The 19,888-nt window shown below is 37.2% G+C and overlaps 1 protein-coding gene across 1 annotated transcript; it reads right to left on the bottom strand.

The window, feature by feature from the left end:
• Positions 1–19,212, bottom strand: ASPA (aspartoacylase). Its single transcript, XM_027130678.1, has 6 exons — positions 18,813–19,212; positions 15,524–15,719; positions 13,965–14,058; positions 11,323–11,430; positions 4,553–4,662; positions 1–778 (listed from the first exon to the last, which is right to left on the bottom strand). The coding sequence occupies exons 1-6, from the start codon at positions 19,046–19,048 to the stop codon at positions 581–583; spliced, it is 942 nt and encodes a 313-aa protein (XP_026986479.1). The 5' UTR covers positions 19,049–19,212; the 3' UTR covers positions 1–580.
• Between the last annotated feature and the right edge of the window lie 676 nt (positions 19,213–19,888).

Raw genomic sequence — 19,888 nt, 5'->3', positions numbered from 1 at the left:
TTCAGAGTTTCTTGATTTATTCATAATGTCACCTTTACAATCAGCCCTCATTTCTTGTTCACATTTCATCTTCAAAAGAGCATTGAAAAATCTACAGATAACACAACTACTGCTAAAGTCGACAGACTGGATCCTTAATACTTTATCATTAAGTCAAATGTGAAAAAATTTAAAATACCATTAGTTTCTAGCAGCATTTTTATATTACTTGAAAACACACAACATTTAATTATATGCTCAAGTTATTTTTTTGTGTATATAGTATCTATTTCAATGTTAAAATTTAAATTCAAAGGCTGTTTACTAAGAATGTTAAACTATCAAAGTAGAAGGTATAAAAAGCTATACAGAAATAAGAAATGTGCTTCTTTGAATAAGTTACACACATAAAGTACGATATCTATAAAAGGTATTCATTAATGTATTCACTCATTCAGGAAATTTACCTGAATGTCCATTGTGTGCAAGGCACTGGGCTAGGTGCTGTGGAAATGAATAAGGCACAATTCTGCTCTTCAGGAGCTTACGAACTAGTAGAACTTTTCAACGTACCCTATAACAAGTGAGCTAGAAGTGATTTCTAATGTAAAGAGGAGCGAATACTTTTCGCATTGAGTGTTAGTTTAGCTGTCTTTGCGAAAGCTTCTTTCTTTTCATAATATGCAGCCTCGTTTACAAACGCTGGGTACACGGTATGGTCTCCGCCCAATGGAATAGTCTTTCCATCAAGAGTTAAAAACACAGGATCCCCAGGGTGCAATGGTTTCCAGTCTTGATCCTCTCAGGAAACAATTAGAATACATAAATTACATTAGATTTTTCGCCTACTTTACACATTGTATAATGGAAAAGAATATGAAAAAGAACACATATATGTATAACTGAATCACTTTGCTGTACACCAGAAAGTAACACAACATTGTAAGTCAACTATACTTGAAGAAAAAATAAATTAAAAAAATGTTTATGTCAGGCTCTAGACAACTAAAATGACAGCATTGTCTTATTCTAAAAGAGATAGCGTAGAGGCATGTGAGTTATCTGACTAAACAGATTGAGCAGTTAATTTGGGCAGCGGTTTTAATAGTTCCCCTTTTTATGCTTATAACTGACACATGTGATTATAGTTTGCTTGAATATTGCCAAAGAGATTTATAATATCAAAAGGCAAAACTAAATGAGTGTCTCCTCAGGTGTATATCCTAACTCTTGCTACCTGAAGTTAAATTCTGCTCAGCAAAATTTAGGAAATATCCATTAAGAGCCTTCTGTGTATAAGACATTCTACTGTTGGGGATAAAAAATGAGTGACGTTGTGCCTGCATGCTAGGAGGTTCTATACTGGTGAGAACTGGTGGGAGAAGGTGGGGTGTGGGCTGGGAAAACTCTAAGACGACGTGGATATTTCCCATACGTGTCCCCACATTAGGATAACAACTGAATCGTTTGAGAGGTCCCCACCAGGGTTTGGACCTGTGAGCCCTCAAACACCAGTGCTGGCACCCCAAAGGAACCCTAGAGCAGTTCTCCTCAAACTTTGCTGTGTTTGCAAATCACATAGGGATCTTGTTGAAGCGCAGATTCTGATTCTATAGGTCTGGGGTGGGGGTCTGAGATTCTGTGTTTCTAACAGTTCCCAGCAGCGGAGCAGCATCACCTGAGAGTTTGTTAGAAAAGCAGAATTTGATTCCCCACCGCAGACCTACTAAGTCAAAATCTTCATGTTAACACATCCCCAGAGGTTCACAGGTGCAACATTTAAGTTTGAGAAGCGTTGCACCACAGCGATTTTCTGAACCCTGGCTGCATGTCACAATTACCTGGGATGTTTGAAAAATATAGATGAATAAAGGCTGGCCCCATCTCAGATACATCAAATGGGAATCTCAAGAGTGGGGCTCAGGCATCACTATTTTCTAAATTTACATGCAGTAAAATCCAACCATTTTGGGGTATGATTCTATGAGTTTTGACAAATGTATAGCACAGGGTCATATAAGCATGTAATCAAGAAGCATAATTCCATCACACACCTCCTCCAATTCCCTCATGCTACTCGCTGTTATAATCCGCTGTTTGTATCTTTTTTAAAGCCCCAGGTGATGCTACAGGACAGGGTGGCTGAGCACTACTGCTCCAGACCAGTGGTTTTCAGTCAGAGATGTGCCCCAGAACGACGGACAGGGTTTCTTCAACACCTCCCCACTGTCTGCGAGCCCCACCTGCAGAGATTCCGATGGGCAGTGCTACCCAAGCCTGAGCCACATGAAAATCACCTGGTGAACCTAATTGACTTCTTGTCTCCACCCTGATAAATTAAATCAGAATCCCTGGGCCGGAGAATGAGGATTTTACAAAGTTCCTCAGGTGATTCTCATGTGGCTGGAGCTTGAGAAGCACTGTATTAGTGCTTTTGTGATAGGCTCCAAGCATTGGGGGGTGGGAAGAGGGAACCTGGAGCATTCTAGTGAGCACCCCTGATTAAGAACCATCATTTTTAGAATAAAATCTGGACTCATAACCAGGTGCCTGCCTGAGTCTCTGGCTCCAGGGTCTCTGTTCACTTCCTACTCTCCGTTGACACTGGTCTTCTTGCTGTTCCTCAAACACTCCAAGTTTGCTCCAGCCTCAGAGCCTTTGCACTTGTTTTCCACACGGCTGACTTCTCACCTTCCAGGTTCCAGCTTCCATGCCCTCATCTCAGAGATGGCTCTTTCTGACCACTCCATCTAGTAGGAACCCTTTGTTAACTGCTCCTATATTATTCTGTTTATTTCTTTTATAGCACTTATTACAATTTGAAATCATGTGGTTGATGTATTGTTTACTTATTCACGATCTGTTCTCCCCTTATTAGTATGGAAGCTCTATGAGAGACCCTATCTTGAATCTCAGGGCCCAGAACAAGCTGAGAAGTCCTTCAAATATATTTATTGAAATAGTCAATCAGTCAATCCCTCCTGTAGAATACTGAGCCGTTCCTTATTGTCTACCAAATCAAAATGATCCTTCCTGACTTTCAAGACCTACAACTAGCCCTGTTTATTAGTGATCCCATCAATCTTACCTCTCTGCCTCTCCAGGATGATTTTTGTATTTTTCATGGATATCCTTGAGGAATGTAAAACTTACATTTGTAACTATTGATACTATATATAAAATAGATGACTAATGAGATAACTATGTATAAAATAGATAACTAATGAGAACCTACTGTATAGCACAGGGAACTCTACTCAGTGCTCTGCGGTGACATAAATGGGAAGGAAATCCAAAAAAGAGGGAATATGTGTATACGTATAGCTGATTCACTTTGCTATACAGTAGAAACTAACACAACATTGTAAAGCAACTATACTCCAATAAATTTTTTTTTTAAATCCTGTGTTGTAGCCGGTTGTGACATCATCACTTTGGCCTCTGTTTCTTGTATGTGCAATTTTTGTTACCTGTAGTGCTTTCCTCTTTTCTCTCCCCCAATCTTTATCTTTCTGTCCTTTAAAACACTGCCCAAGGCTCCTTCTTCAAGTTTCCACCCGGATCCCACTAAGGCACAAAGCTGGATTTGCTCCACGAGTCTATTTTTGGGCAGGCTACTTTATTAAGTTGTAAGTCTGAATAACTATCATTAGGGTCATTAAACGGGAGTCTGAACTGGATCAGTGGTTTTCTACCCTAATTACCCACGCCAATAAGATCAGATTATCCCAGAGTGGGGGATTGTTATTTTTCAAAAGGCTCTCTAGGCAATGTGCATCCAGGGATGAATGTACCAGACTAGACAACCCACTGGATCACTTCCACATTTCTGAGGTCTGAGATTGTGCATGGAGATGGATGTTTTAGCTTTTTGGAATCTTTGCTCCTCTCTGCTTTTATCTCTGCCTTTTCCAGTTTTAAACCTCCTATACATTCCTATGAGCCTTTTCTTCCCCTTCACTATGCCATTATTGATCAAACCACACAAGGAGCAGATATTGAGGTTTTGAGGAGTCAGGAAAAGGCGGCAGAAAACATTCCAAAGAAAGAGGTTCTGATTGTTTTGCTCTAACTTATACAGTAGTGATCACAGGGAGGTGGTAGCAATGTGGTCAACTGCAAAGAACATTCGTTCTGGATCTGTCATCAATAACTATAGGACTATGGGAAGGATATAATTTTTGAGCCTCTGTTTTCTTATATTAAAATAGATATAATAATTCTTACCCATTGCACCTGAACAGGAATTTCACATTCTCTGACCCCCATCCCCACCTCATTATTCTGTTATAGCATCTGGTTATCTTCATTTCAAGATCACAGTTTAGACTTTAGTATATCTAGACTATAAATTCCACAAGAATATAAACCATGTTCACTGATGTACCCCCAGAGCCAGCAAAGGATTTACTCAGTAAATATTCACTGAGTGACGGTCTGAATACCTTAGACTGCAGTGTTTTTGAGAACATCAAATGAGCTCATGCATGTAAAGTGCTTTATGGACTGTAAAGTTCTACTCAAAGGTAGGGCATCATTATTTTCAACATTTAAAAGAAATAGTGAATGTTACCTGCAGTTTAGGGTGGATAATAGCAGCAATTTCTCCACTTTCATTCCTGGGATAATCAACTTTCTCCATTATTTTATAGACTTCAATAGCACAGGGAGGAAATTCTTTACCTATGGCAAAAACAATATGTATAAATAGCAACTAACAAAATCTCCTGAAAAAAGGGAAGTTGATACTTTAAAGAAGGAAGAAGAACGAAAACTGAAGACAGACAGTTACAGGGAGAACACACTATTTTCTTGCTTTTGAACCATTTTATTGTGAAGTATAACACTCAGAAAGTACATGAAACATAAGTATATAGTTTAATGAACTGTAAAGTGATTAGCCATGGAACCACCACCCAGGACAAGAACATTGCCTGCATACCAGCATCCCTGCATGTCTCTTTCCCATCATGCTCCCACCGCCTTCCCATCTGAGCAGTAACCACTAATTTTGGTAACGACTCATTTGCTTTACTTTACAGCTTCACCACCCGTGCATGAATCCCACACAATATAGTTCAGGTTTGCCTACTTCTGAATATTTTACAAATATAATCAATCAATATATGCATCTTGTGTCTGTCTTCTTAAGATCAACTTTTGGGGAAGATTCATCCCTATTGTGGTATGTAGCTATTGTTCATTTTATTTGCAGTATAGTATTCCACTGTGAGAAAATGCCATCATTTATTTATTCTTTCTATGGTTTATAGACATCTTGCACATTTCCAACTTGGGGCTATTAAGAGAAATTCCACAGGCTTGTACAGCTTCAGGCAGAGAGCTGCTCTGCCACCACTAACACTGAGACACTGTACAGGACCTTCTTTCTGGTGCTTGAATGTCCTAACCTAAAGCTGAAAAAGCCACCCTTAGAGGCACATGTCATTGGCCATAACAGCTCTTGCTCTAGTGTTATCTTATTTCATTATTGCCAGCATTACCAAAATGCTGAGCGTTGGCTCTATGACTAAAGATCTCAGGTCCCAGAGGCCTTTAACTTCCTTGGCCTATGGAGTAAGTGGACAATATATTATAAAGGACTTGTACCCTTTCTATTAACAATAAGAAGTTTAGGTTTCATAATCCTGAACCAATCCAGTACACCAAAGAGTCCAACACTCGATTTCTTATTTTCTTTGATTTCTTTGTTTCTTCTATTTATTGGATTTGTCTGTGTCTTACTGAGTTTTTCATGGTTACACTGTGCTTGAAAAATGAAACTTCCAGGCTGTCTAATAGGTTAGAGTGGCTTTAAAAAAATTCAATTTATTTAAATTAAAAAACCCCTCAGACAGTTCATCCATTTCTCCCATCCCTACCTGTTTCTGCTTTAAGGCAACCCCCAATTTGTTTTCTGTATCTACGAGCTTGGTTTTAAATTTTTATTTATTCATTTTTAGATTTGACATATAAGAGAGATCATATGGTAATTGTCTTTCTCTGCTTGACTTATTCATTCAGCATAATGTCCTCGAGGTCCATCCATGCTGTCACAAATAGCGAGACTTCATTCTTTTTTATGGCTAAATAATATTCCATTGTATATGGATACCACAATTTCTTCATCCATTCTCCCACTGATGGACACAGGTTGTTTCCATACCTTGGCTATTGTAAATGGTGCTACAATGAACACAGAGGTGCCTATAGCTTTTCGAATTAGTGTTTTCATTTTCTTTGGATAAATACCCCAAAGTGGAATTGCTAGATCATATGGTAGTCCTATTTTTAATTTTTTGCAGAACCTCTATGCTGTTTTCCATAGTGGCTGCACCAACTTAGACTCCCACCAACAGTGCATAAGTGTACCCTTTTCTCTACATCTTCAACCAAACTTGTTATTTCTTATTTTTTTGATAACAGCCATTCTAAAAGGTGTGAGGGGATACCTCATTATAGTTTTGACTTTAATTTCCCTGAAGATTAATGATGTAAAGCATTTTTTCACGTATCTGTCAGCCATCTGTATGTCTTCTTTGGAAAAATGTCTATTCAGATCTTCTGCCCATTTTTAAATCACAGTTTTGTTTTTTTTTTTTTTTGCTGTGAGTTGTATGAGTTCTTCACATATTTTGGATAGTACTTCCTTATCAGATATATGATTTGCAAATATATGATTTTCTCCCATTCAGTAGATTGTATTTTCATTTTGTTGATGGGTTCCTTTGCTGTGCAGAAGCTTTTTAATTTGACAGAGTCCCACTTGTTTATTTTTGCCTTTGTTGCTTCTGCTTTTGGTGTCAGATTCAAAAAATCACCAAGACCTATTTCAAGGAGCTCACTGCCTATGTTTTCTTCTATAAGTTTTATAGTTTCAATTCTTATGTTCAAGTCTTTAATCCATTTTAAGTTAATTTTTGTGTATGGTGGTTAAGATGGTGGTTGAGTTTCATTCTTTTGCATGTGGCTGTCCAATTTTCCCAACACCATTTATTGAAGAGACTGTCCTTTCCCCATTGTATATTCTTTGCTCCTTTCTTGTAAATTAAATGACCATATATACATGGGTTTATTTCTGGGCCCTCTATTCCGTTTCATTGATCTGTGTGTCTGCTTTTATGCCAATATTATATGGTTTAATTACTACAGCTTTGTGATATGGTGTGAAGTTAGGGAATGTGATGCCTCCAGCTTTGTTCCTCTTTCTAAAGATTGCTTTGGCTATTCGGGGTCTTATATGGTTCCATGAAATTTTAGTTAAGGATGTTCACAAACAACACTAAACCAAAAGATGTTCTCAAATTATGCCTACCGACACACTGTCCACAAGTACACCGAGGTAGGACAGAGGTAGAAAACGGAACTTAAAAAGCCAGTGTGGGAGAGAAAGAGGCTAGGACTGGGAGTCATGATACCTAGGCTCTAGTCTCCTAGCTGTGTAAACTTGAGCAAGACACTGAACTTCTCGAAGCTCACTTTCTTTACCTCTCAAATGAAGGTTTCACATTAGTTTACCTTGAAGGACTCTTCCAGCTCTGACACTCTGTGATTGCATAACTTCAGGAGGACGTTCAACTGGTTAGATGACTTCCCCACTGTGCTCCTTCTCTTAACTAAGTATGTTAAACATTTGGGTAGCTCCTGAGCAGTGAGATATTGGGATGCAGGCAGTCTGCCAACAGTGGAGTCCAACCAACAAAGACGCAGCATTAAACAACCCAATGCCCAGAAACTTGGAAAAGCAGTAGTTTACATTTATACCAGGCAAACTCTTAATAAATAGCATGAACTTTCATCCAGCGTAGAGCCCCTAGTGTGCTATGGTTGCAATCCAAAGAAAAATCTTCCTTTCCCCTTGGCGCGGAAAGCGCAGCCAGGGTTGGAATGCAGATACCCCGTGATTACTTCTGTATCAGTTAGCTTTTGCTGCGTAACGCACTATGCCAGAGCTTAGTGGCATAAAACAACCACCACCTAATTTAGCTCATGACTCTGTGAGTTGGTTGGCCTGTTCCTCTGGTCTAGGCTGGACTGGCTGATTTCTAATTGGCTTGCTCATTGCATTTGTGGTGAGATGGCAGGTCAGCAGGAGGCTGGATGATCTAAGACAGCTTTACTCTCATATCTGGTATTTGACAGGCTGTCAGCCGGAGCTGCAGGACTATTGGCTGGGGTGTCTCAGTTCTCAGCCTCACAGTCTCTCATTATCCAGCAGGCTAGGGTGGACTGATTCACATAATGACAGTGCAAGGTTCCCAAGGTCAGCAAGAGAGCAAGCCCTGATGTTCAAGTTCTTTTCAAACCTCTTCTGTGGCACAAAACACGTCACATGGCCAAGCCAGATTCAGGTGGTAGGAAAACAGACTCCATCTCTTGATAGGACATGGAAGCAGGGAAGGGAAGAATTTGTGGCCATTTTTAGAATTTACCACACCTTCCAAGATGAAGATGGAAACAGCAGATGTCATACCTTTAAACCAGAAGGTCCATTGGGAGGAAAGGAGAAAGTGGTAGAACACAAAGGAGCATGTTTTTGCTACTTAGAATCTCAGAGCTAGAAGGAGTCTCAAATGCCTAAGTTTCATCGATGCTTGAATATTCTCCGTATCTTTCTGACCAAGTGGTCATCTTGCTCCTGCTTTTAAACAACCTCACAAAATGTGGTCTGTTCCATTGTTGGTCAGCTTCGTTAATTAGAAATTTCTTTCTTTCTTTCTTTTTTATTTTTAATATTTATTTATTTGGTTGCACCAGGTCTTAGCTGCAGCACGTGGGATTTTTTTTTTTTTTAGTTGAGGCATGCAGGACCTAGTTCCCTGACCAGGGATTGAACCTGGGCCCCCTGCATTGGGAGCGTGAGTCTTAACCGCAGGACCTCCAGGTAAGTCCCAGAAATTTCTGTCTTTAGGTAACACTATCCCACCGATTCTATTCTGGCCTCTGAGTCACAGAAAACATGTCTAATTCCTTTCCAATATAACACTTCTGAAACTGAAATAAAATTGGCCTTAAGACTTCTTGTTGCCAGTCTAAGTATCTTTGATTCTATCAGTCTCCACTCATATTGTCACATACACGAGGATACATGTGAATGTACTTTGTAAACTGAAGTTCTATGTGCGTCTTTGGGATCATTCCTATTATGGTTTTCAAACTCTTCAACGTGCTCAACTAACTCCTTGGCTAACCTTTACTTTGTAGATGTTTCTCCTGAAATATGGACTTGGAATTTATTCAGAGGTCTCCAAATGTTGTTTAGCCAAGCAGAAAAGAGACTATCACCTCCTTCATTCTGGGATTTTTTAACATGAAAGTAAAATTTTGTTTCTGATGTATTTAACCTTAAATATTTGGTCTAGATTATTGTTAAATATTGTCAGAACTTTTTGGATACACCTTTTGAACCCAGATATTTTCCTGATAGCTTCCTGTCACTTACCACTTATATAAGCATGTCACTTATGTCCTTATCCAAGTCACTAATAATAATTTTGAGTAGCACAGAGCCCAAAATGGAGCTCTTCTATACATTTCTAGAGACTTTTCTTCAGACGGTTATGATCCTTTTGCCAGCATTGTTTGGATAATGGTGCTCTTTCCATGTTAGTTAAAAATCCATCAAACTGGAGAGTCTAAATTAATAATGGTTTTACAATGTTGAATTGCAGAATCCTTTGGTTAAATGAAATGTTACAAGGATAAAACAGATAGAACCGCTCTGATTGAAGCAGAGGTGGGCTGGCTGTCCCGGAGCTACTAGGACAGCTACTAAATCCCTACCCGGTAGCAGGAATCTATGGATTGTGATTTGAAAACCATGTGTTTTTTCAGTCAGGTCTGTGGCCTTCTACCTGGGTGCATTGTTTCTTAACATCATAGTCTCACACTCACTATTTGAATGGTTTCTTGTGAATAACTGATGACCTTCCCAACACCAGGTCCACTAGACCGTATAGAACCTGTCCTCAGACAAAGGTGGTAGAATGCTGATTTTCAGTCTTTGTGACTTTGGAGTCAAAGGATTCCCAGGCACGGAAGAAATTCCTGTGATCACAGTAGGATGCACAAACAGGTTAAGGGATTATACTCCCCACAGGCACTGAACTATTCACCAGCTCTGTCACTGTAATGGCCCATTCCTCAACAAATAATTTCAGTTCTGCCTGTATGAATAATTATTTACATAAGATGCCTCTTTGATTTTACTTTTATTATATTATTTATTATATTATTCTTACAAATTTTAAGTTATTTTTAAAATAATTAATAGATTTCATTATTTTTTCTGCTGCAGTTTTAGGTTTACCAAATGAATGAGCAGATAGTACATAGAGATCCATGTACCCATCTCACCACCAGCCCCATCTAACTGTTTTGTAATTGCACAGATAATACATGAATACATCATTCTTCCTGAACACAATTAAAACAAAATCAACCTGGTTTTCCCCTCCTCTCCCCAGTAATTGCTGTTATCAGTTTGATATGTTTTCTTCTAGAACTGTTCCTATGTACTAACATATATATTTATGTATATCCCTGCAAGTGTTTATTATTATTATTTTGAAGCAAATTGGTATATTGTATGTTTTGGTCTGCAACTTGCTTTCTTTCAATTAACGATGTAGTTTGAAGATCTTTCCACGCTATTTTATTTAACTAACCAACTGATGGATATTCAGGTCATTTCCATTGTTTTTACAATGTTACATTGTTTTACATACAATGCTGCAGTGGCCACCCTTGTATGTGGCATGTAGGTGTGCATGTGTTTGTGTTTCTTTGAGATGTGGAACTGCTGGGTCATAGGATCTGTGCATATTAGAAAGTGGTTACTGTAAAATTATCCTCTGAGTGTCTTTACCAATTTATACCAGCAGGGAAGGAGAATGTCTCCTTTTCCTACACCCTTACCAACACTTAATATTATCAGATTTTAATATTTTCCCAATCTAATGGGAGAAAATGGTTTTGCATTTTAATTTGCACTTTTTGACCACTAGTGATACTGGACATCTTTTCATCTGTTTATTGGACATTTGTATTTCATTGCTTTTAAAAATGGAGATTAATAGGAAAATGAGGATTTCATTTGGGGAGCTTTATTTGGTAGCTGCTTTTCTTGAATGTGTCTACACTGGTCATTGACGAATGGCTGAAGTGATTAAATTTTTTAAAAAGCAACTGATGTCACAAACATGGCAAATGTAACCTAGGTTCCATTGCTATTTCAATGTTTAGTGATTAAGTCATTATGTGTACTCCATCTCATCTTCCTTTTCTGATTTATTTACACACACAAGCTAACAATTAAAGAAACAATTTCTGCCTACTACTTACCTTCATTGAAATTATGTATAAAGTCAAGAGCATGTTTAATCATTTTTCTCATTTGATCCAGAATATCAGCTCTCAGAACCCCTTGAGGCTGGGGACCAACTTCTATACCTAGGTACAGAAGGAGAGACAGTCACACTCATCTAAGTATTAGAATATAAGATCGAGCATTCTCATATATCAAGATCTAGAATCCCATTATTAAAAATGATTAAAGAGGTGGACCATGCAGCACCATGGAAAATATTTGAGACCTAATGTTAGCCAAAAAATAAAGCAGAACATTCACATGTACAAGTTATATGCATAGTAAATAAAGACTGGGAGAGAACATGGAAAAAAATCAAAGAGTTGTGTTATAGCAGCAAGGTTTTGGGGTCTTTTTTCTTTAAATTTCCTTCAATATTATCAAAATATTAAAAAGTAATAATATAGTAAAAGGAGTAGACAAATTCATACTGACAAAATAATAAGTGGCCACAAAGAGAAACTGTCACGGACCGAACATTTAGCTTGTAGGAGAAAACACATCTATAATATTTAGTAATAGAAATCTAGACTAAATGAGCCATGGATTTAAGTCAAATGACAATCTATGTGACCCTAGAGCAACATTCTTGCCTTTAATATAACAACCCATCCCAACATGATAGTGCAATGGTTTTAATTTTCTGTAGAAACAATTTGTATTCATTTCTTCTCACCCCAATAAAATTCTGCCTGTACTATCAGGTCTATTTCCTGTGGCTGTCAAGCATCCATCCATAAACCTACAAAATACTCTTTCTCTAAACCACTTATCTAGTCCCTTCCCTCCTGCCCAAGTCTCCCACACTGTTATCACTCCAATCATCATCTTAACCATTTATAAAACCATTTACCAAGTATAGCATCATCCACTCTCTTCCACCAATTCATATACAGTCTTTTCCACCTATTCTATTTTCATCCACTTCTGTTATTTCTCAATTCACAAAATCTTACTGTATTCTCTTTTATCCTCATTTTCATTTTTGTGCTTAGCTTTCCTGGATATACTTAAGTATATGATATAAGTGCGGTTAAGGTATGTATCAGTACATAAATGATTTGTACAAATGTGTGAAAATGTGTTCATGGATATGTCTTGTATGCATACTGTAGAAGACATTGTTGGTTGCCTACCCAAAATTCATTCTGTCTTACTCCTTGCTGACAGAGTCCTGATTTTGGTTGGGGTATCCAACTCAGGAGCAAATGTAGAATAGTTTTAGTCAATCATAGTAATCTCGTTAATCCTAGTAATTAATTTAAGAATGGATATGTGACCCAGTTCTGAACTGGCCATAATGGAAGGTCTGCAGGGGAGTTCCTGGGAGTCTCCCTTCTTCCACTAGATATTGTCATGTTGGCATATGATGCTTGAAATTACAATGAACATCTTGCGGCACCTAAAGTCATAGGAGTATTACAAAGCATTGAGTTGGAGAGAGTGTCTCTCTGATCTTAAGTGTTTTTCCCCCCAATGGCTGGATGATATAAAAAATATTCCAAATAAAATAGTAAAGTTGAAAGGAGAACATATAATATTTCTATTACTTGTGATGATCTTAATACTCCCCCATATTGAAACCTTTGAAAGATTTGGCTCTCTTTTTACGAGCCAAACATATCAGTAGATATTTGTTCTACCTAAGAGCAGCATTGCCCCCTAAATGTAATAGACCAAGATTGCTCTCTCAAGACTTGGAAATCCTATGCTTTATATGGTGTCACAGAGAAAAAGAAACTTTATCCGTTATTGTCAAGCATTTGGTTTGTTTCAAATAATTACCTATACTTGGCTCTTTAGCTTGCCTCAACTGATCCCTTGATTATGCACCAAAATTATCAATAATTGAATAACCAAGATAACCTTAAATTTGCTTCTATTGTTTGACAACTTGTTTTTAAATTAAATTTCTCTTATTTAAACCACCTGAGATCTGACAAAAAAGATTTTAAGTCGTGACAGCAACTTTAATGATTATAGTGTGGTCTGCAAACAATTACGCTAATAGGTCACTCAGGAAAGAGAATGGAATATAGAAAAAGAGACTGTCTGTCTGGGAGGGTGTATGAGAGTGCAAACCTGCATGTTGGAAGTTACCAGAAGGTAAAGATGAATTCACAGCCCAGTGACTGACAGGGCAAACAAGTGAATGGATAACAAACACAGGTTACCAGAGACCCTACTGCAAAGCAGGTGCTAAGAGGGATGTTGGGAGAGAATTTTCCATGGGTCTTTTGTACTTCTGCACATCTTGCCAGCAAGATAGTGACTGCCCTGGCTCCAGATTATATTTTTAAAGAATGTTTGTATAGTAAATAGTCTTGGAGGATAAGGATGGTGTCTTCCTTAAGCAAAAGGCAGGCTGCTTACTGTCCATTATAAAAGATTCAAATTCCCTCAGCTCAGTGTTTTTTCCTGGAATGTAGAAAGCTGCTCAATGAAATTGAGGAAATCTGCTATAGTTAGAGACTGCCTGCGATATTTTGCTTATTACTTGACAGTTATAAGCCATAATGATAAGCCAAGTAGCTATAAATAGTCTTTAAATTAATTTTCTCAGAGTTTCATCTCAGACATATTTTGTTTAGTTGTGACAGTGGGAAATATGACTTACCAACAGGATACTTGGCTATAGAACGAGTGGTTGCATATCTGAGGGAAGGATGCTCAATAAGGTAAACATAGCAGGGTAATGGAGCCAAAGAAGTCTGAAAAGAATTTAAAACATTTTTCTTATTATGTAAAGACCATATGCCTTGTTCTCTTTGCTATTAGAGAGTCAATAATGTCTTCAATATGTTTCACTTCATCAACTAAGATTAGTAAGACAGCTTTATGAAACACACTCTAAAATCCGATGGTATTATTAAAGCTTTGAAAGCACATAAATGAATTACATATAAAATTGGATAATACATAGCTTTCTGGATAAAATGTACATTAAACAATTCCCCAGAACCATAAACAAAGAATATGAATAAATTCTTTTTCTGAATGGATTTGGTTATTTTTGTTTTCACCACTGGTTACACTTACTATGTAGCTTAGTATTGGTCTCTTAAAGAATTCTTTTTCTACCCCTATGGGCTAGGTCCCTACAGATGTCGGCTAACTCCCCCTACCTCCACTTATCTGAATGAGAATTCAAGACAGCCCTCTCAGTTTTGATAACATGCTGCTTCTGTGCCTGGCAAGCAAAGTATTCAGCTCTCCCTTCAATCAGCAGCAAAGAATAGCTGCATTATGATCTCTTACCAGAACTACTATTTAGTCAACGCCAAAAAATTCAAGGAAACAAAACTAATAATCTTTACTATCTGCCAGGCATTCAGCTAAGTGCATTAAATATTTTATCTCATTTAAGGCTTATAACAGCCATATGGGGTAAGTATTGTTATGATGTCAATTTTATAAAATGAAGAAAGCAAGGTTTGGGGAGTTGAATATCTTGTTCAAAGTTAGTGAGAGAAAGCCAGGATTTGAACCCAGGCACTGGCTATATGGGTCACACTCTTTCCATTAAATCATACTAGATCTTACCAGCTCTCCGGAAGGAAGGCTATCCTTTATATAAAAGTAATCATACAGTTTATTATGTGTGTTTTTGTTGGCTTGTTATTCTCTAGCAGTTTTTCTCTAGGTGTAGCAATGGATTGCTGATTTTTTTCATCTTGTAGATTTTTGAGCCTTAAAATGATTAGCTATATGATGTACTGAAAGATCAGATGTATGTTAGGGTATCTGAATCAAATGAAGACAAGGGCAGGACTAAAGAGAGCCAATCTTTTTACCATTGGTCTTTAGTCAACATTAAATGACTATATTTTGAGCTTCCTAAAATGGTAATTGAGCAACTTCAACCATACCATTTAAAATTTTGGTATTAATTTTACCACATAGCCTATGATTTGGTGGCTGTCTTGATAAAAGATTTAAAATTTTATAGACACAATGGTCCATATGTTTTATTATTTTATTCATTGCATTTATTGTTTTACTCATTTCTTCTCCTTTTCTCCCGCCTGTCACTACTACCTCTATTCTGGCGCTCCTTGCAGCCCCCCATTTCCCTTGGACCCTCCCTCCTGACCCTTTTCTGCTTGTTTCACATCTATAAGTGACTTAAAATTATGGATCCTATGCTAACTTGTAAATTAATAACATTGACATTACCTTAATATAATGAAACATCTGAATTAAAAAGTCATTCCTGGAATCTTCAAGAATAAGAGTGCACCCCATATTAGAAGTAGTGTTGTGAAGGTCAAAAATAATGTCATACGAATCTTCACTATCTTTTGGACCAAATAAATGATTTATTTCTTGAGCCCTTCTCACTTCATACGGCAAATCCTCTGACATTTTTTTGCTGTTATTAGCAGAGAGAAAAAGATTAACAACATCTGCGGCTAAGGTAACATAAATATACAATAAGAACACAGTATATAAGAAACCAGTTGCCAAACCTTTAATATGAAAAATCTGTAAAGGAATTGGAAATTTATTTGAAAACTTTATAATCGAAAATTTACATTTTTTCCTTCTATTTGATTCCATGTAATGTTGCATTGACATGCTTGCAAATAATAGTTCATTTATGTGGCTGGTCACAAGAAGGACATTTCAGTTTATCATTTGACTTCAACTCTGAACAAAATTCTTCCATTAATTTAATCAACAGTCTCTTAGTAGTTAAGTGCACTAGGCTATAATGGAACTAGACCATCAAATGCACCGATTTTTCTTTTTTTTTTGCACTACAGCTAGTTCTAGTGCACAAAAATAGTCAAAGTTAGGTGCTCACATCATCTAATTAGGGATTCTTAAGTGATGTCCAGGAACGAGAAGAGTGTGTAGACCCTGCAAAAATACAAAAATTTGCAGGTATATGCATACATGCATTTTCTGGGATGACGGTTGACGGTTTTTATTGAATTCTCAAATGAGTCTCTACCTGCTCCACCCCCAGTGGTTAGGATACATTTTTTTCTTAATGTACATGATAATTTAAATTTATTTTTCCTCATTAAAGCATTCAACCACATTTCTCTCTAATTCCATTTATTTCCATTCTCTGACTGTTTTTGTTAGTATCTTCAAAGGACCTACAGTTTGCGCCTGGGTAATTCTTGCCTGGAAATCAGTCAAGAAAGTGGAGCAGCCATTTTTCAACTATGGGACAAAAGCTGCACATCAAGGCCGGTGCAGTGGGAAGATAGGAGGAGTCTGCGGCACTGATGATATCATTGAGCCACTGTACCAGCCCTGGACTGCCTACCTCTGGACTTATTACTTGTGAAAAAGAAACCCTCATTTGTTTAAGCTACTGTTTTCAGATTTCTATTACATGCAACCAGACATAGTTCCTAAAGGATACATATGCACTTTAAAAGTTAATTCATGCAACAACTTCATGAATTCTCCCCTCCCTCAACTGATTTGCTTCTCATTCTCCCCCATATGAGTAAATCACACCACAGCCACCCAGTTGCCCATGGTCAAGGCTTGAAGTCTTGAAAGATAATAGACACTTTGAGCTCTTGTGCCTGGAATCCAGGTCCCACGGGAAGAGTCCCAAAGGATAAAGCTGAAAGAATAGGCAGGAACGATATCCTAAAGGGAATGACATCTATATGCTAAATTACTTAACTCTATTCTGGATAGGAGATTTCTGAAGAATTTTTAGCAGGGGAAAGACATGACAAGATTTGCATGTTAGAATGATCCCTATGGCTAGTGCCATACAGACAATACATGGTAGGGAGGATTGGAGTAAGGCTGGATGCAGGAAGATTCTTTAGGACGCTATTCTAACTACCTATAGAACAAGTAAACTAAGGCAGTAAAAATGGTGAGGAAGACTGGATTTGCAAAATACCTACAACTATTCAATATTTGAATAATTGGGAGACTCTGTAACCCACTAGACATAGGGGATGAAGAATGGGGAAGGTTCTAAGATGATTTCCGTAGGTGATTTGGTGGGTAATCATGACATCACTGAGATGACGAATAGAGGAAAAGCAGCAAAATTTGGGAGAGGGAAGATGAGAGAATGTAATTAACTTATCTATTTCATAAGTTTCCATAACTACCCTGAGAGAGAACTGTCTAGCCTCTGATAAGTGTTAAATGCAAGAAGTAGAAAGTGAATTTAATTAAAGAGACTACTCTCATTGAAATGCATGTTATTGAGTGGTCATAATAAGAAAACTCACTCTAGTTCATCTCAGAGTTATTTGGGAAGTTAACATGCCAACTAAAAGTTATTCTTCAAGAAATCCTTACTTGTAATATGAGTTAGTTAACAGCTGTTTTAGGTGAATAGATAAACCTTAATTGTGTTGACATAACCTCAGTCATGAAGATAAAGCATTTTTGAAATTAAAATTTATGTTGGTGAGAACATGGCCTGATACGCAAGCTATGGCTAATGTATAATTGCCCCAGAAGAATTTATTCCATAAAGTGAGGCAAATTTGTATAAATGTAGTAACCATCTTTTGATCTGTGATGAGATTAAGTAACTCTTTAAACTCAAATTAGGATTTAATAGAAAATGAGTACATAAAGCGGTGCTCCATTAGTTGTTCCTGTGCATGACTTATATCTTAGCTTGTAGTCTGCCAACCCATTGAAAGTAGAAACCACTTTGTCCATAGCTTTGTACTCCCACAGTACCTGGCACAGTGCCCCATGAAGAGTAGGAATTTATAATAGTTTTATGTAAATGAAAGAAAGAAGTGGTAAAAAGCTTAGAAGCCTATATATCTACAGCGGTAGCTCTAATGATGTAAAAAAAAGGCAAATTTATGATTGCATACACTGTATGCAATGTATCATCAGCAGTAATTTAAATTCAGAAAATTCAGGTCTTAGTAATCCATTACTGAAGGTAGTACATCTACTCCTCAGATCACAGAGCAGTCTAATGTTTTCTGATGATAGACATTTATTCACTCTTTCATTAAACAAATATTCACTAAAACATTACACTTTTCTTAACTAGAACTTTCTGCACTACCTTAAACATAGTTGCAAAACACATAGTAGTAAATCACCTAGAAGCTAACAAATATGTATCCAAGCATAGTGGCCAAACATTCATTTAATGCAAAAGACTATTAAATCTGCTTCTTTAAAGATACGACTTAAAAATAAGAACCTTTGTTATTTGTTGTCTCAGTCTGTGTAGAATACATTTAAAAACAACATCAGTTAAGAACAGTCTGATGGTTATAAAAGTTTATAAAAGAGCCCATGAATGCCCAGTTTAGAGAACTGAGTAATTCATAATGGCGTATAACAAAAGTGAAAGTGATCTTATTCACAAGAGCGACTATATGTACAAACATGAATATCAAACGTATATACATATGCTCTCACACACACTACTTTTCAGACACATCCACATCCACACACGTGTGCATGCATACACACACAACACAACATATAGTCTTACCCAAGATTTTCAGGTCCAAAAACTCGATTCAGGTCACAGTCAATATATCTGGTGCACTCCTTCACTGCTCTTGGGTTGGTAATAAATGGTTTTACTTCCAGCCCTGTTCTCTGAATCTCAGTGCCGTTCTCCAGCCAGTGCTTGACTAGGAATACTCCTGTTAGTTCATTCCCATGAGTTCCTCCAAAGATAGCAACCTTTTTAATAGGATCTTCAGCAGCGTGACAGGAAATCATTTTATCAAGTAGTTTTATCTGATTTCTGCAATTCAGAAGAGAGGAGATCAAAGAAAACTTAATTTTGTAAGCAAAGTTTAGAAATTTAAATCTAAATGAGACTTTAACCAAAGTGCAAAGTTAACCACGCGAGAACTTGGGTGGAGTGTATTTTAATCTTCTGTTACAAGTTCTGAGCCCTGTTTATTATACGAACACTCCCTTATTTAGCCCTGCCCTTTACCATATTTGGATTAAAATATGCAGAGACCAACTAGAGATACAGCTGTTTAACTTCTAACTCCCTCAAATGGTCGGTAGACCTAAATGCAATAATAAATTAACATCTCACACTAATGCAAAACTTCTGTTTTCTCTTCAGCTAGAATGTCATCTAATGGTGCTTTCATGACTATTTGTAGTAGTAAAAATAGATTACACTTTTCTTATCCTCAAAAATATAAAAAATAAAGAAAAGGTCTATAGTATGCCTGTTATTATTCAATATTTATGTTTCCACTTTAAACCATTTCTTCTCTGAAACGAGTTCAGGCCCTTTTTTATCATCTGAGGGCATTTGAATTTCATCTCTATAAACAGCCAATGGCAGATCTTCAGGGACTTCCTCTGGAACCACTATCCTTTCTTTCAGAATGCTTTTTCATGGTCAGAGATGCAAGAACCAAATCAATGGTCACTGGGTCTTAAAAAGCTACTTTGATACATGCTTTCATTTCTTTCTCATGAAGTTATTAGTAATTCTAAGTCGACTTGCTTAGGGATCTTCCTCACTTTTTGCCCAAATACTAAAGGAGAAACAACTGTTAGTAATTTTCAAGACTTTGTAATGCCTGAAAATGT

This window comes from Aethalodelphis obliquidens, unplaced genomic scaffold (assembly GCF_003676395.1).
Source record: "Aethalodelphis obliquidens isolate GAN/ISIS:26980383/991018 unplaced genomic scaffold, ASM367639v1 scaffold38, whole genome shotgun sequence".
Classification (NCBI taxonomy): Eukaryota; Metazoa; Chordata; class Mammalia; order Artiodactyla; family Delphinidae; genus Aethalodelphis; species Aethalodelphis obliquidens.
This window is presented reverse-complemented; position numbering and strand designations above follow the sequence as displayed.

What these genes read in the sequence shown, in the direction of transcription:
- ASPA (XM_027130678.1), bottom strand. Translation starts at nt 19,048, where the DNA reads ATGATTTCCTGTCACGCTGCTGAAGATCCTATTAAAAAGGTTGCTATC. An exon ending in AGATGTTTCATTATATTAAG is followed by an intron (nt 14,059 to 15,523) that starts GTAATGTCAATG and finishes AATTCTTTTCAG; the next exon opens with ACTTCTTTGGCTCCATTACC. An exon ending in TATACATAATTTCAATGAAG is followed by an intron (nt 4,663 to 11,322) that starts GTAAGTAGTAGG and finishes TTTTTGCCATAG; the next exon opens with GTAAAGAATTTCCTCCCTGT.